The sequence below is a fragment of the Brachyistius frenatus genome, unplaced genomic scaffold (assembly GCF_029030835.1).
Source record: "Brachyistius frenatus isolate BFR_SWC_R1_liver_20210118 unplaced genomic scaffold, ASM2903083v1 Contig_10, whole genome shotgun sequence".
In the NCBI taxonomy this organism is placed as follows: domain Eukaryota; kingdom Metazoa; phylum Chordata; class Actinopteri; family Embiotocidae; genus Brachyistius; species Brachyistius frenatus.
Genome location: NW_027210609.1, coordinates 3,303,113 through 3,320,627, shown reverse-complemented (window position 1 = coordinate 3,320,627; position 17,515 = coordinate 3,303,113). Strand labels below are relative to the sequence as shown.

Below are 17,515 nucleotides of genomic sequence, written 5' to 3'. Positions count from 1 at the left end.
CACGGGGACCCTGCAGGGGCCTAACAAAGGCAGGAGCAACAGTGGTCACTTGCTTTCTCCTCATTACAGGCCAGAGAAATTATTTGTAAAGGGTGGATGTCGTTTTAAAAATGTTTTTTTTTCAATTTAAAAGGTGTTTAAAAGGCTGTTGTTTTTTTTCCTGTCATATGTAATTCTCTTCATTTATCAGGTGTACATTTTCTATTGGTTTTAGGTTTCAACATTGTAAAATCTATAAAACCTGGCCTTGTCCCATTACCTTAATAACCTGCATCAAAAATATTCTCTGGACTGGATTTAATTTGGCCTTGAAGGAGGTAAAAGAAATATTTTCTTGTATTCATCAACACAATAAATTAGAATGAATGAGTGACAACATGTGTGAGGTACAAATTTCTACAAAAGCCTGTGCCATTTTTAGTAAGCATGCATAGGTGTAGCATAGTATCTGGTTAGGATCAATGAAGACATGTGAGTTATAAAGGAAGGCTAAAAGGTCATGTGGGAATTAGTGTTGTCAAGGAGACGGCTCAATATGGTGAGTTAAAGGGTAAGCAGGCTTGGAGGAATGTGAATAAAGAAATTTATAGCGGATCCATGCACTTAGTGAAAAATTATAACTGGAACCCCACAGTAACGATAAACACTTCCTGTTCAGCAGTAGATACCTACAGCCACTGAATACAAACAGATTCTTAACAAACCGTCTCAAAACCCTTTCTTAAAATAACGGGATATTTTCTTGATATATGTCTTTGAAAAGCTGTGGCTGTATGGATGGTCCACCACTTTTAGTGGATTTGAAATGTTTTTTAAAGACATTCATGGTATCCAGAGGATCAGTTTCAGTGTCTCTGGTGGTACCCTGACATTATCTCTTGCGCCACAATTAGGTTGAGATCTGAGAGTGAAATTTTCCATCCAGACTAGCCATACAATTTGATCCAGGTATCCATTTTACCATTAGACTAATTGTACCAACTTAATTCTGAATGTGATTTCATCAGGTCAAAATGTAAAGACCTTCTCCACTAAAACACGACATGAGCCTGTAGGCTGTCTATGAAAGCAGCTTCATACAGCACGGGTTGTACTGAGCTATAATGTCAAAAATGCTAAATAATATAAATATGGATATTTACATTTATTGCAACCTGTAGTGGCCGTAGTAATTATGACCGGAGCAAAGGAGGGAGTTTGGTTACGCAGTATAAAAGAGTGATCAAGTCCGTGTCGGGAGGAGGTCGGGGTGGCTGGATGGATCAGACACAGGACTTTTAACCTGATAACTGCTTTTTGGCTTTTGTTTGTATTTAACATACATCACATACATTTTATTCCAAACCATGATCTTTTTCTAAATCTAAACCAGTAGTTTGGGTGCTTAAATATAACCGAGCTGTGACCATTTAAGAACGTGATGTGTTTGTTACCGTTATTATGACAATGAAGTCCAGTATGCCTGTCTCTAGTACTCTCAAACAGTCACGTATGCCATTTCAGCAAATGAGCTACCTAACCAAACCTATCCTGTCATTGAGGTGTCATTGAGGACATGTTAGTCCTGCAGAGGGTGCTGAAAACACTCACGTGTACCGTTTTGTCATTTTGGTATGAGGACGGTTTACTTTGGTTTATGATGAAACGCATAATAATTCCCATCATTCTCAGTTGCACTTGTGTTTAGTGATAGTTAGCAGAAGTTAGCATGCTAACACGCTAAACTAACGAGGGGAATACCTGCTAAAGATCAGCATGTCGGCATTGTCACAGTGAACATGTTAGCATGCTGATGCCGGCATTCAGTTCAAAGTACGTTGTACGTTAGTTAAACCCTTTAAGCACTGTTTAGTAAAACTACAACAAATCGACAAGGAAACCACCACCAAGATACCCTGGAAAGCTTCGTCCGGACAAACACATGCAAACTGACAAACGAGTTCCGCACACTGGAAATAACAAAGAACTGCAGAAAGAACAGACAAAGACCCTTCTGTTACTCAAAGAGACAACTATCTTTTCCATTCAATAACCAGTTTGAGACAACAACAACAACAACAAAAAAAGGTCATCCCAAAACTTAAAACTCAAATTCAATTATATATTGAATGAAATTATAAATGAAATGAAATGACCAAAATTTTAGGAAAAAAAATTAAAATTTTTTGGATAGCTGTCTCTTTATAACAGTAAAGACACAGTCCAATGTTGTACATAGACTATAAACTAAAACCTACACATAGACAAAAGGTGAAATAAGAAACGGTAACGACAAAGACGGAGAAGAGGTGACTACGTCCACTACAAGCCCGGTCCGGTCCAAAACAACACTTCACGCCTACAAACCTAAGTAGCTATTATGAGCTACATCCTCAAACGGTGTGGGCTGGCTGGAGGGCTCCAGAGTTTTGTACAGCAGTGCATCTTCAACGGGGCTAGCCATGAACAAGAGCCCTACGGCCCCCAAAAAAAGGAAAAGAAAGACGGAAAGAGGCAGAAGGAGGAGTGTGGGAGAGGAGTGGTGGGGTGGTGAAATGGTGTGGGGAAATAAGGAGTGAAAAGAGAGGAAGAAAAAAAAAAGAAGAAGAGGGGGAGGTGCAGGTGAGACAGGTGGTGCATTGATTGGTGCTTTGTTTTTGTGGCGCCGCAGTGGTTTATTCTGCAAAAACCACCGGGCACCCCGGCGGAGAGACGACGTTTCAGGCTCAGACTGTACCCTGAAGTCATCGCACCAACTCAGCGATGGCTGGAATGAGGATAACATCACGGTTGTTCCCTCTTCCCTCGTTTGCCCAAGAAACGATGCCAGCACCGGCATCGTAAGAATTCATGTCAGGCCACATTTTACCCCACAGTGACAAAATGTTTGAAAAATGAGGTGGAGTCCTATTCAGGGTCTTACGAGTCATACACTGATAGGCTCGGCCAGAAATAATCCCCGGGGAGTTAGAGGGACATTAAACCAATTTTTCCCTGGCGGGCAGGTTAGCAGTAGTTAACTGCTGCTAGTTCTTGGTGTTGAGTCAGCCATGTTGGGGTGCGGTCTGAGCCGTGGCATCATCCTCCCCCAGCCCTCTCTTTCTCTCCTGTGCAGAGGCAGCAGTGAGCAGGGAGGGCAAATCCTACCCAGGTAACTGTGGTAGGGCACAGGGATGAGCTGGGCATTAAGCTGTTTCTGATCAGCCACCTCGTAGGGTCCGTCGTCATATAAACCGAGGTCAAGCAGAGTCTGGTTTAGGAGCTGGACGCGCATCTCACCTAGAAAGGAAATAGTTAAAAGGCACAGCAAAGCAACAAGGAAACATTTGCACAATGTCGTACAAGGCGGACAAAAGACCACAGACACATGCACACGTCGTGTACCAAATCAAGAATACGTACTAATTCTCTAAAATATGTACTGCATACAGATCATCGTAGTATAGTGTTTAAGAAGTGAGCATACAAACGATATTACCATACTTCACCATTAAGAGGATATGATACAAAACACGTGTAATATTGGTTTTCAATCAAACTGCAAAGGGAAAATGAAACTTCACAAATCAACAGCAAAATGTTTACATATATTTTTAAACATTTTAGACATTTCTGGAGTGATCAAGCCACCATTGGAAATCTATTTGTAATTTTTTTTTAGCTGTCAAGAGTTCCTTTTATTTATTTGGTGCACTGCACTGTGTGAGATGACTGTTCAACAATGGCACACTCAAAAATCCGCCCAATTTATAATGCATTTTGTCATTTTTGAACACAGTTGCACAGTTTATATCGATCTACATGTACTGCCTTTACCAAAGACACCAGGCATTATAAGATCAAATTCAGTTGAGTCAGAAACATCAATTACCTATACAGAATGTAGACTAGAATAGAATATTTTAGTGTTTTAAAATGTGAATTGTATAATTAAGATGATAACGCAGCAAAGCACAGAGCTTCGATTTCATGTGGCAGTCTATGACAATAAAATATAAATAAATCCAGTAACTGATTTAATTTAATCTCAGAGCTTTCTTTGATTAAGTGCATGCTGCTGTTCTGCATAATTTGTGTTCAATCAATAGATTGGCTCATGCATTAAATACATTGTCCCGTTAGGAGGACTATTTTAATTAGACAGTTTATATAAATTGCCTGTCTTATTTCTCTTTCAGCAGCTGCAACAGGAATTCTTTTCATGTTATTTTTACATCCACTGTAAATTATCTCCACATTTTTATGGTGCAGCACTCATCATAGGCATAAGAGGAGGAATCAATACAAATTAGACAATGAAATAAATAAAAAAATTTAGTAACAAATCTTTCTCCTCGTCTTTAGAAGGCAATAGTGAGATGGTGGTCGTGTCACCTATGGAGTCCCAAATCACAACACACAGATTTGCCTCAGAGGGTTTTCAAATTAGTAAAACCAACAACTCTTTGATTTGTCTTGTCTCAATCAGACACGTTACCTTTCCAATTGTAGGTTCCAGGTGCTCCGAACAGAATGAAGTTGTTGTCTGGGGTGAAGCTGACAGAAAGGCCCTGCTGACAGAAACCAAACTGCTCGTGTCCCTGCGGCCGACCCTCGCAGAACTTCCATTCCCCGCCGTCCAGGTCATCTCGCTCTGTCAGGTCCTCGCTCAGGACGTAGCAGCGTCCAATGGGATCGCGAGTCTCCGAAGGTTTACTTACACGTTGCCTCAGCTCGTACAGGTGAGCACAGGTCTGGTGAGGGACAGGAAATGGCATTAGTGTGTCTTGGCCTTAGATTTTTAAACTGTGATATTCTATACTGTTTAAAGACTCACTCAGGAGATCCAGTCTTCAACTTCATAAATAACAACTCAATAGATGAACCACACACAGCCTGAATGAATGTCCACAATGTACATGTTACTCACCACCACTTTGCCTCCAATTCCCTGACTCTTGACTGTAACTCCCAGCCACTGGTTATCTTTGCTCTCTCTGTCCAGACTCACTGAGGGAAAACACAGACGGAAATGTCACTCACGATGGTTTCCATGTTGTAAACCAATTAGGACTGTGGCCTCGGTAAGCACTTTGTTATGCAATGACTTATCCAACAAATTTTATTTTTCACTGAAGCAATGAAAATGTTGAAGTACGTTTTAATGTCAACATTAGTTAGAACCTTTTTCGTACAGAGGTATAATGGATTTCATAATTACTTGATGAATGCAAAAAGGCATATTTGCACTAGGTGTCTAAGTAAAACATATTTGCTGCTGTTCAAACTAGGGCAGCAAATGATTTATTTTCAGAATAGAATAATCTGGCATTTATGTTCTTCATTGGTTGATTCTTTGGTCAACAGTATAAGTAAAACAAAAAAAAATGCTCATCTTGATATTTTAGGGTGGGGTTTTTTTCCCCTCTGACCAACTCATAAGTATTCAATTTGAAATAATAGAGGAACAACAAACATATCTTGAAACCTGGATACATTTTTGATGATCAAAATTTTATTTTGTTGGTCAACTAATCAATTAAATTAACGAAACATTTCAGCTGCACTACAAACTCACCTTCTCCATCGATATCAACCCTCTCACAGTCGTACTCCTCTGGTGTGATTGGACACCTGAACAGAGCTCCTGGCCGACTGCCCCTGAGCGCGCCCTGCCCCGCTGCCTGCGGCGCCCCCACCAGGAGCCTACAGGAAAATGTAGGGAAGACTAATTTCAATACCTGCTGTCAAAGACAATAACAGCCTCACATGATCTTTAAGACACCATTAAAAGTACAAACATCTGCAGCTCAAGTGAAACTCTTAAAATCCTGCAGGGACCACATACAGTCGCGTTATCTCGTCTTAAAAAATTGATTGACAACAGCTCTGTGAAATCTACGTGTGGTGTATCGTGTTGACACTGACATACAACAGCTATCACTGGTCATCCTTTACTATCAAGTGAAGGAAAAGCTTTATTCTCAGTGAGGTGGTTGCTGATATTTTGGGGCCAGTGTCAGTGCCCTCTGCCTTATTAGGAGCGGCTGATTCAGGCTAGGATGCTATTTAAAAACCGAATGTTGGGCCACATTCCTCCCAACACCATCAGCCATGGAATATGCATGGAAGCGAGACGTGGGGAAACAGAGGCAAAGAGAGAGCGGAGAATGAAGTGCACATTATAAGGGAAAACAAAAGAGAGAGAACTATCCTAAATTTAGCGCAATAACAATGTACCTACAGCTTTGATATAATTATAAATATGATGTCAGCTATGAAAATACGTGTCTCAGTTGTGTGGCTGTAAAGCCTGTATGAAAAGTTCCCACCATCAGCTCTCCTCATATCTACCGAGTTATGTACAGACTTAAATTAGAGGCCGGGAAGTATTCCACCTTTAAATATAGTGTAACGAGCTGAAAGTAAAGCATGGATCATTGTAAAATAACTCTAAGTGGACATATGTGCCTGTTCGCACAGAGACACTCAAAACAAAAGTGGTGGGTGCAAAGCAACTCGTTACTGCTGTGCCGGATAGTTGACAAGATATATTTTACAATTTTGGCTTCACTCTGCTCCTGGAAATGTAACTGGTTAAAAGGTGCATCTTTTCCTACTGAGCTTTATCAGGAACACACACAGGTGACAGCAGGCAAGCAGACACAACACTACTTGGCACATAATGGTTATGTTTTATTGAGAAAATTACAAAGCTTTCCTAATTTCTGTTTATCTGCAATGTTACTGAATGTGTCTGATCAATAATTGACACCATAAGAATGTACAGTGTACTATTGTCTAACTTACAGGTTTTACTCCTAATATTTTAAAGTTCTGTAAAGATTTACACTGCTAGCACTGTGAACTTGGGAAAAGCGATGTTTTTAAGTCTGACTATGAATTAAGGTCTCATGACCGCTTTCACCCAAATGTTCTTGTCTTTGCTTCCTCTGATGTAAAATTTTAGATTTTTGTGCAAAAGGAAGGGAAAAAATGTAATCCAATATTTCTGCAGCGCTCCTCTTTTTTTGCTATACTAGCTGTGTGTAGAAATATTGGGTGTAATTGTGGGTTTTGTTTCACCAAAAATGTAATTCCTTGTAGATGAATCACTCAAAAAATGTACTTGAAACACCGTGTGACCACCTCAAGGGAGGAGGAACACACCAATCACAAACTGAGCAAGTGCAAACCGTTAGCATTAAATAGTGGACAACCCGAACACAGCATTAGAATTAATCCAACAACACAGCAAGTGTTAGCGCAGTACTAAGGTTGGCAGTTCATACTTTACTTCTCATCCATCCCACACTTTCAATTCTAGATTTGTAAACGGCATAATGGAGTCACCAATCACTGGGAAGTAGCCACGGACAGAAGACGGTTTGAAGGTGAAAAGCAAGATAGACTTGAATGTTCTCATTTGACGTTTACACAAGTCTGTTTAATAATCTGAATCTGATAAGTAACTAGTCTAACTGCCAGATAAATGTAGTGAAGTTAAAAGCACAGTATCCTTCTGAATTGTAGTGAAGTACAAAAGCCATCAGTCAATACAAATATCGTATAATTGCACTTAATGTACTTTGTTAAACTGCACCACACACACACACACACACACACAGGCAGGTGTTTGGATATAAAGCTGGGAGGTCTCGTAATCTGTTATACCACCATTAATATGGCAAAGAGACTGGAACAGCTCCCAACTTGTCTGATTCCACTAATCTGTTCAACTGGGTCAGACAGAAATAATTCTTACTGGAGAAAATATATAACTGTAGTTGTTAAGATATGAACGTAGATATACATGTAGATTTAATTTAATTGAATTAACTCAGACTGTTGAAGCCTGATATGAATTTGAGAAAAACGTGCACAAACTTTTTTTTGCATAGAACCCCAGTTATTTAATCCCCCATCACGTCCATTGAAGCATGTTGGGAAATATGTTCTTTTAACTGCCTATATGAACAGGAGAAATAACTGCAAACAGACAATCACACACATCCCAAATCTGACACAGATAAATCATCATGGCTGAGTAATACATTCATTCATTTGCCCTTTACCCACTTCTTAGCTCACTTCATTGTTCCGGATTGACTCAGATTGTATGATTATAGCCACCATTGCCAGGCTCATCTTCCAGTAAATCCCCATTTGGCATAGATGTCTGTGCGTGTTGTGTGTAACCTGAGTGGTTGTGGGTATGTTGTCTGTACTGCACAATGACCCTGGAGAAGATATCAGGGTGCTGAGTGTGATGTTGACGGTGTCTAGTGGAAAACCCACATGAACCCAGACAACACAGAGCCACTATCAGAATGCGTGTGTGTGTGTGTGTGTGTGTGTGTGTGTGTGTGTGTGTGTGTGTGTGTGTGTGTGTGTGTGTGTGTGTGTGTGTGTGTGTGTGTGTGTGTGTGTGTGTGTGTGTGTGTGTGTGTGTAGTAGTACATTGCCATGTTTCACACACAGATTAGATAAAGCACCTGGGCCCCTACAAATCTGACAAACTGATTAAAAACAAGTCTGTACTCAAGCACGGAGATGCTATTAGTTATGCAAAAATTAGCATGCTATCACCATCACAAAGACAACCCTCAGATAAGGATGTTAAGCAGGTACTGATTAGGTTGTTAGCAGCACAGCTGAGGCTGATGGGAATGACATTAGTTTAGCAGGGTTTGGTCACAAACCAAAGTCAGTGGTATATGTAATTTGAGAACTTTGAATGAATATACAAAACAATATGGAAATTCAGCCATTATTTACTGAGATACTTCAGTCTAAGTGATGGACCCACCAATAGATTGTCTGACTGACACTGCAAAACCCAGAGCTGTGGTACACATGCCAAGAATATAGTACATAGCCGAATAAGAAGGGTAAAATGAAAAACATGCACTCAATATAAATATGAATACCTACTATTACTCGTAAAAAAAAATCATACTGAATTAGTGAGGAGACCAAACTATTAATTCACAAAGTCCATCAAGCAGTCAGTCATTACTGAATCAAATAATTCATTATCAAAGAGAAACTACTCTTTATCTAGAGGGAACATTAAGAAATACAGTCTGCCAATTACTGTGGTCTTCTTATGTCATATGTCAAAAACAAACATTTAGCCTCTGTTGACGAGTGTGAATTTGGCAACAACAGCTTTCATCGAAAAATATGAAATGTATGTACATTGAAGTCCAATGTTGAAACCCCTAAAATGAATGCACATCTGCTTTGATTTTGATTCAAATCCACCCATTGCTCAACGGTTGTTATCCTTGTTTTCTTCGTTGATCATCACAATAACAACACAGACACTCATTACACCGCACCCACATCCATGTGGTCAGTGAGGGGAGCATGTGCAGTGACCCCAACACTCTCTGAGAACCTATCCACCCCTCCCCCACCAATCCCTCCGCCTCTCCATGTGCACGTATGCGCGCACACACACACACACACACACACACACACACACACACACACACACACACACACTCTCTCTCTCTCTCTCTCTCTCATCCTCCCTCACTCCTCCCCCACTTTCAGGAATCACATCCCTGCATTCAGCCTCCCACACATGCAGTGAGAGCATCAGAAAAACTGGATCAAATGATAGCATCACACACGTACAGTCACCACTATTCAAAACAACATTGTCAAGAAGAGCTGTGCATGAGTGTTGGTCTATCTGAGCTTATTTAAAAGATTCAATACAGCAAGTTTTTCTGTTTTCAGCAATTTTGACGTGTCGAGGGATCACATGCTCCTCTATGGGTTGACAAAATTCCACAACTTTTATCAGGCTTAAGTTCTTTTCAAAAATCAATTTTAGACACTTAAATAGCAGTAACCTAAAAAAGAAGGCTGCCTTTTCTTTGTTACTATTGGTGATGAAAATAGTTCACATGGCAATAGCAGCATGCCCATATGTAAAAGGCACCAAAACACACTAATAGAAGACACACAAACATCTGCAGAAAGGCATTTTGTAACCTTAAGAGAATTCAGAATGTTTAGTTTTGTTTATAGAGAGAATGTTCTGGCATTCAAACCAAAAAAATAAATAAATTGAAAAACAGATGAAAAAATTACACGAGAGAGAAAAGACTGGGAAGCACTTCAGACGGTAACGAGGCAGCCACACAAATTCAGTTTATAAAGGCCTTAAGGGGATAGGAGGTTTTTTTTTCTCACTCGTAATTTCAATGTGAAAATCCATTTGAAGAACAAATTAGATTTTCTGACAGTAGAAACAGACTCTGTTAAACCCAACCCTGCCTTGGAATGCCCCAGACGTGGGTTTTCAAGGATAATTTTGTATTTATTTTTTTTAATGATGAATCAAATACACCCTAAACATTTCCAATATTTAGTTTCACACTGTTGGTCTCTTTCTAATCTGTGTGTTCACACCTTTTAACATCTGTCCATCACAGAGCAGTGTGAGACCGTGGCTCTATAGACAGTGGCTCTACAGGATCAGCATGGGGGCCAGAGGCTCTTTAGGCCTTCTGTTGTTACCCTGAGGAAAGACTGTGACCTCTGACCCAGACACACACATACACAAATATACACACACACACACACACACACACACACACACACACACACACACACACACACACACACACACACACACACACACACACACACACACACACACACACACACACACACACACACACACGCAAGGGGCAACATGTGCAAGCATGCAGACGTTAATAGAGGTATGAGTGTGCAAATGGCTCAAATGTTTATTCACAAACTCACACACGAAGATCCTCAGCAGACAACAGACAGCTGTGCAACAACTATGTAAATTACAGATCAACACACTGACTGCAGCCTGTCCAGCAATGTCGACTGAGACAATCAGAAACATAAAAGTAAAAGAAAATGCAGATTTCACACCTGACTCCGGTTTTCCAATTTTCAGTTTTGCCGATGACAAAAACAACAGCTGAGAATGAGGTGACTGAGCTGTGAATCATCACGTTTTGAACATCTCAACTGTGTCCCACGCTGGGCAGAGGAGGAAAGGGTTGGGCAATGGACATTAAAGTGCAAAAAGAGAGACAGAAACAGCTGCTAGTTTTTGAAAACCCCTTTGGGATATGGCAGCTCACTGCCCACAGATGTGACTCAACTTCTTGCTTTAAAGATTTGTTCACGGACATTACAAGGGCGGCACATTGATTTAAAAAAACAAAAAAACATTCAAAGAATCTTCATACTTCAACACTGCAGTGAAAATAGATTTGCAAAAGAAGGAGAATTCAAACACTTTTCTTTTTGAGGACAATGGTAACCAGATCCTCACTGCACATGCATCTTTAACAAGCCCCAAGCTCACCACCTGCCCCGCTGATCAATAAGTGAACGGCCATTTTCAAGCACTGATAGGGTAATGATTGGCCCTCAGATCCGAAGTGTAAAGAGGACACAGCCCCTACACAATCCCTCTGCTGTTCCTTTTCACCTACTCCCTTCTTCTGCCCCATACCCACTCATCCATCTATTGATCTGTCTGTCTACAGTTATCTTATCTGTTATTCTTTTCCTAACAGTTTTAATTTTTTGACATTCTGTGCAACAGGTTTTTGGAGAGTTAAGGTCTTGTGCATAAGCCGTCTATCCATGTCCATCGTTCTGGGAGCTGGACCAAACAGGGAAACACGCTGCAGATCACCAGTCTATTGCAGACAAACGTATTGATTAACTTATCTTCACCATAATTTCACCACGTTCTGCGTATGCTTGTATGTGTGTGAGAGATAATTACAGAATTTAAATTACAAACAGTGTCTTGCTGCTAATTGCTTCTTTACCATTCACGTCATATCTGCCGCTGTGCAGATTTTATATTATTAAGATAAAAACCTGGTGCCTCATCCCCAGCAAAAATGGTAATACATATTTTAAAAGACTGGCAGCCATATTTTCAGGTTGACAACTGTGTTCCCTTTCAGACACACATGCTACGTCTAATGGGTTTACTTAACGTCCATCAGCATAGACTTAATTAAATTTAGATTAAAAAAAAATGAACAAACTCTAAAGCACGGTGTACTTCTGAGTTTTTCCTAAATGTAGGCCTACCTGCCAAAATTGTGTTGCATCAAGCAATTGCATTGGTATCGTGTTGAATGTATTTGTTTTTCTGTTTTCGGAACAACGGAGAAATATTCTTCAAGTGCATCACTGCAGAGCTGAATCATTATGTATTTCTTCAATGTAAGTCCTTGGTTGAACCAGCTATTCATAAATTAATAGTTGAAAACTACTTGCTAATTTCAAACTATGATTTACTAAATCAGATTGCACGGTGTTTTAGTGTGACTAGCATTTAGCATGTTATTGGCACTTCACTGTAAAGTTACACATGCGTAACTTTAGGTACAATATTTGGCTTTTTTTTTAAAGATATGCAACGTCAAATGTTCACAGTTTACATTATTTTTGCTAAACAAATATTTGAAGTTTAATTTTATATTATCTCTTTCACTCTTCAGCATGAACAGGTCATATATTATGCTAATGTTAGTTAACACTTACACCTGTCATTTACAGAATGCAAGACCTGGTGCATTCAGCAATTCATTTAAACCTGACACAAGATAGGCTACTAACAATGACATCACATGTAAAGATTCATATCGATCATTTCAAACCAATACCACTTAAAGGAAATTGGAAAAGATGCAAGTGACCATGATAATGCTAAGGACATCTGTTCTACGATTTATACATGTAATCTAACTGTTTGAATACAAAGAATATCATTAAGAATCAAACACAAAATCTATATTAAGAAATACAACAAAACACCTCCACTGCTTGTAATTTCCTGTTCTTGTCTGCTTTTCATAGTCTTTCAGAATTCACTTGAGTATCAGTTCCCAATAGAGCTGCCATCAGCTAATTGATTAAACTGTGTCTTTATCGGAGTAAACCCAAGTGCCTCTACACACACACACACACACATACATAAGCGTGGACACACATTTAATCAAAAGCGAGGCCAGCAATGATTTATTCATCCTTGCAGCTCCCATTCAGACCCACTACACCTCCCCCATGCACAGATCATACGATATTCAGAGGCGATTGCCTGAGTCGACTCAAGGTAATGCTCAGTTTTTTTCCTAAAAAAAACATGGACGGCGATCAGGGAGTCAAACATAATTCATTAACACCAAAGCTGAGGATTACGTGTGCTGATAATGCCAGTAAACTTGACATTCTCATGTATGCCCAGGATTTCTACAAACTATCTAGGAAGAGCAGATGCAAAATCAGCTCTTGCTTCACCAACACTGAGCATATTTTCTGCACCTCCATCAGATCCAAGTTGTATGTTTCCTCCTGACTCTGCAGATTGTGTCTGTGCTTTCATTGAGCACGTGGTCCGTAAAAGTAATATTCCTGAAAGCTCTCAGCCAGGCAGCGTTGCTTCCCACCAAGCTTTTGTCCAAGACCAGGCAACCCAGTAGAGGAATAGGACAATGCTAAATAGACAGAGAGTAAGTGGGAGGCAGAAAAGGGCATTAATCGTGTGTGTGTGTGTGTGTGTGTGTGTGTGTGTGTGTGTGTGTGTGTGTGTGTGTGTGTGTGTGTGTGTGTGTGTGTGTGTGTGTGTGTGTGTGTGTGTGTGTGTGTGTGTGTGTGTATGTGTGTGTGCGCGCAAGACTGTAAAGCCCGTGCAATATCCACTTTGTTCTTTTTCATCTCTCATATAAATAATCACTCCAACAGTTCCTAACTTTACTAGGCTTTCACATGAATGGCCTCTCGGAGATTTAGGAAGAGAGTTACTGTGGGACAAACTGAAAAGGACGATGAAAGTGAACAGGAGAAAAATCATGAATCGAATTGGGGGGGAAGGTTCATTCTGAACTCTTAAGCTGGGGGTGAAAAAGCAGCTTTTATCTGGCTATTGTAATGCAGATTTTTACCCAGAATTTCTTCCTTGTGTTATGAATGTGTGAAGCAGTTCTGTTGGACCCCATTTAAATACATTAATGTATGTATTATAAAAGGAATGGCACTGGAAGGTACAGAGGATGTTGGGTTTGGCTCAGAATAGCAAAATAAAAAAAGTACAATAAAGGTTATAACTGAAAACAAAAGACTTAATGAAAGTGTTTAGACAGTGCAAGTACAATTTCTCGCCATGAGTTACAGTATTTACAATTATCAATGCAACCCTCATTTGTGCATGCTACATGTGAAGTGACAGATAGCTGTCTGGGCACGAAGATTAGAAACAGAGGGGAAACAGGTAGCTTGGTCTTGGCTAGAGGTAACAAAATATGCCTGTCTGCGCCCCAAAAGCTCACTAAATAACAGATCACAGCACATGTCCCTGAAATAGACCCTCACATTACGCTATACTACTGCAACTTGGTTTTCGACAAAGCTTTAGATGGTGGCAGGTGGACTGATCTTACCTTGGGGAAGAGGGAGACTAGCTGTGTTTTCCTTGATTCCAGTACTTGTGGAGGTTAAGCCTGCTGTCTTTAGATTCATATTTTGTGTATAGATATGAGATTGGTGTCAATTTACTCTTATCTCTCAGCAAGAATGCATACAAGCATTTTTCCCAAAATGTCATACATCCAAATCTGAACCACGTAGAGTTTTTTTTTATCTCGTGTGCTTGACTTCGTCTGCTATCTCATAAGATTTTGGAAGTGATCCAAAAACTCTCCTTCATGCTCCCGTCTTGTTCTTTAAGCTGTGTTAATCAAGCCTCCAGTTCAATGAGAGGATTTGTTCAGCCTCAGAGAGCTCTGTTTTAGATTCTTACTCAGCCAGTGAAACCGAACTCCAGACAAGATGTCTAGGACTATATTGGCTGCCTGTCACCCCCCCTGGCAGTAGACTGAGAGTTCCTGCTTGCAAAGGCACCAAAGTGGGTCTACATGTAAACATGAACGTCCCTGCAACCTTAGACTATTTTACTTTCCCTATGACAGCAATGCAACACAGCCAGTTCCAGGCCTCCTGAATCAACAGCCTGACAGCCGGATAAATCACAGTCTAACGATATTGTCACGGGTGTGTGGGTGCACTGCAAACAGCCACAGTTTGGGAAATAACTAATCAAATTGAAGAAAAGACCAAAAAAAATTTGAAAAAAGAAATTACTTTGATAAATTGAAACAACACAAATGGGGTCAAAATAGATACCACAAGAGATATCTTTTAAGGCCAGCTACAGAGCTTTCAGTAAGAAACAATAACATATGATTTTCTACCTATAAGGCAGCAGCAAAGGAGAAATGCCTTCCCCCGCCTTTATCAAAGCACTCTGAAACCGAGCGAAATCTTTACATTGAATTACGAGGCAGAGATTAAAGACATGAAAGTGTAAAACTGGATGCTTTCCAGTAGTGTTGGGTACAGCATTATTTACATTGCTGTGGCAGGAAGCCAAACATGGATGTATGAGGAGAGCTTCATGCTATATCATGCTGTCATGATTTTGTTCGAACCAAGCAACAAGTAGAATCAGAACATATCCAGCAAAATATTTTAGTATTAATTATGTCTGACAAAAGGATATGTTTTCTGTGTGTTTTTTTGTTTGTCTATTGGTTATCAGAATTATGAAAATACAGCCCAAGGAAGAACAAATAAAATGTTGGCATGGATCACGTGGCACAACCATGAATATAATTTTCACTATCATCCACATTGCGAGATACCGCATTTGGCCACCTAAATGACATTCATCTTAAAATCCAGTAGATGGTAGTAAAGATCAATATAGTGACAAAACAGGCAATTCTAGAAAAATTATGACTATCACAATCCACAATCACAGGTAGCAGTAATTCTCTGGGATACAAATGTACCTGCTCAAACTGAATACAGCGAGCAGTCATTATGTAACACTTAGAGACAGTGGTTTCAAAGGGGGACCCTTACAACAGCTGGGAGGCGTCATCTGGGCACAAGCGTGATTTGAAATCATTCTAATTGTTCAGGGAAATATATACAGACAAATGTGGTTGCGGTTGTAGGCTTGCACATCAAGAGTGGACTATTGGCCTTGGGAGAGAAATGCACTCTCCGAGAACCTTTCCAGTTAATGTATGGATTTTTTTTCTTGGTTCTTAGGCAATGAATTCTAATAAATTCACTGATTACAATGAATCGCTGGTTTTGTGTGAAATGTAAAGTAATGGGTGGCTTGCAATTAAATTAAGTACAGACATTTATGTTCCCATCAGGGTGGTGAGCCCTTACATTTTCATCTAGCGGTCAAAAGTTTGGTCCAGTACTTCCCGTCAGCCTCAACTGTGCTCTGTTATAGTGAAAATTAGCACTATTAGCATGCTAACACACTAAACCAGTGAAACAGCAGCACGTTACCTGTGTCACTCACATTGTTGTTGGCATTAGCAAGCTCAAAGCACTGGTGTGCCTAAGTACAGCCTCATAGAGCTGCTAACTTCACTGCTGACTCTTCTTTGGTAGTAGTGGATTAGAAAATGTGAAAATAAGGATATTAAGTCTCCATCTTGCACCTACACAACATTCATCCATACATTAGTAGATTTGCACTTACAACCAATTGTCTTTTAAGGTGATTCATGTTTTTTTTTTTAAATCTGGAGTTTATATCGTTTGACAGACTCATTACAATGTAAAAACATGCCGTGGCTGAATTTAGGAAGATTGGCAGTGGGGTGGATTACGCTCAGGGAGGCTTCCTGTCTTCACCAGGCAGTAAACTATTAGCGGAAACACTTCTCATGGCATTATAAATAGCAGACCCACACATAACTCAGACTCAAATACCCTCTCATCTCTGTCTTGCATCAGAAGCAGCAGACGAAGCCCTTTCAGTTCAGCTTGGGGCATCGCCGCCAGGACAACCAGGAAACAAAATAAAGTTTTACAGAAGTCCACGATTTCAGATCGAGGCTCTTATTCCCGTCTGAGTGTGGCATTCTTTTACTTCCTCCAGACATGTCACTGACCAGGATCTCCTTTCAGCACATCAGTCAATATGAGATCATCGTGTCACATGGGTGGCCTTTGCCTTGATCTTTGCTGCCATACTGAGAAAGGGGTTGTCGGGGTTTGGGGCAGCACTGAATAGATACTGTAAAATGGAACAAAAAAGGCACTCATTCACAGACAGTACCAGCCTTTGAACAAAAACACTCATCTTTTCTTACGCTTCAGGGATCAACACTTTTCCTTGTGCTTCCAATAAAATCTACAACTCCAAAGCCATAGTTGGTGAAACTCCAGAAGGGTTACAGCATGACTATGCTGATCTGTATTAGCTCTTATACATTATGGGTTGTGTGATCCAAGTATGAGTAAGCACAGGACAGATCATCAAAGCAGTAATATCATTTTCACCATCGAATCAGGTGACTGAACACAAAAAGAGCGTAAAACAGTACGGCCACAGGCGACAGTAACCTAAAGCTTCATAATACAAAAAGAAAATAAGTCAAGAGCATCTAATTACAACAAGTTTCAGGCAGATTGTTTCAAGACTAGAGTAGATCAGAGTGGC

The 17,515-nt window shown here is 40.1% G+C and overlaps 1 protein-coding gene across 6 annotated transcripts in view; it reads right to left on the bottom strand.

Moving 5' to 3' along the window:
- itga7 (integrin, alpha 7) overlaps positions 1 to 17,515 on the bottom strand; it is a 35,560-nt gene that overhangs the window by 14,503 nt on the left and 3,542 nt on the right. For 3 of the 6 annotated variants that reach the window (XR_011310596.1, XM_069690906.1, XM_069690907.1), the window contains exons 2-5: positions 5,537 to 5,664; positions 4,889 to 4,968; positions 4,457 to 4,712; positions 3,127 to 3,258 (exon numbers count right to left, since the gene is read on the bottom strand). Coding sequence is in view for 5 of the 6 variants with exons in the window: in XM_069690906.1 (XP_069547007.1) it covers positions 3,127 to 3,258; positions 4,457 to 4,712; positions 4,889 to 4,968; positions 5,537 to 5,664 (596 nt within the window). In the remaining variant the exon portion in view is untranslated. Of the gene's footprint in view, positions 1 to 2,346; positions 2,455 to 3,126; positions 3,259 to 3,457; positions 3,479 to 4,456; positions 4,713 to 4,888; positions 4,969 to 5,536; positions 5,665 to 17,515 lie in introns of those variants that run through there. The other 3 variants (XM_069690908.1, XM_069690909.1, XM_069690911.1) reach the window with 2 other exon arrangements.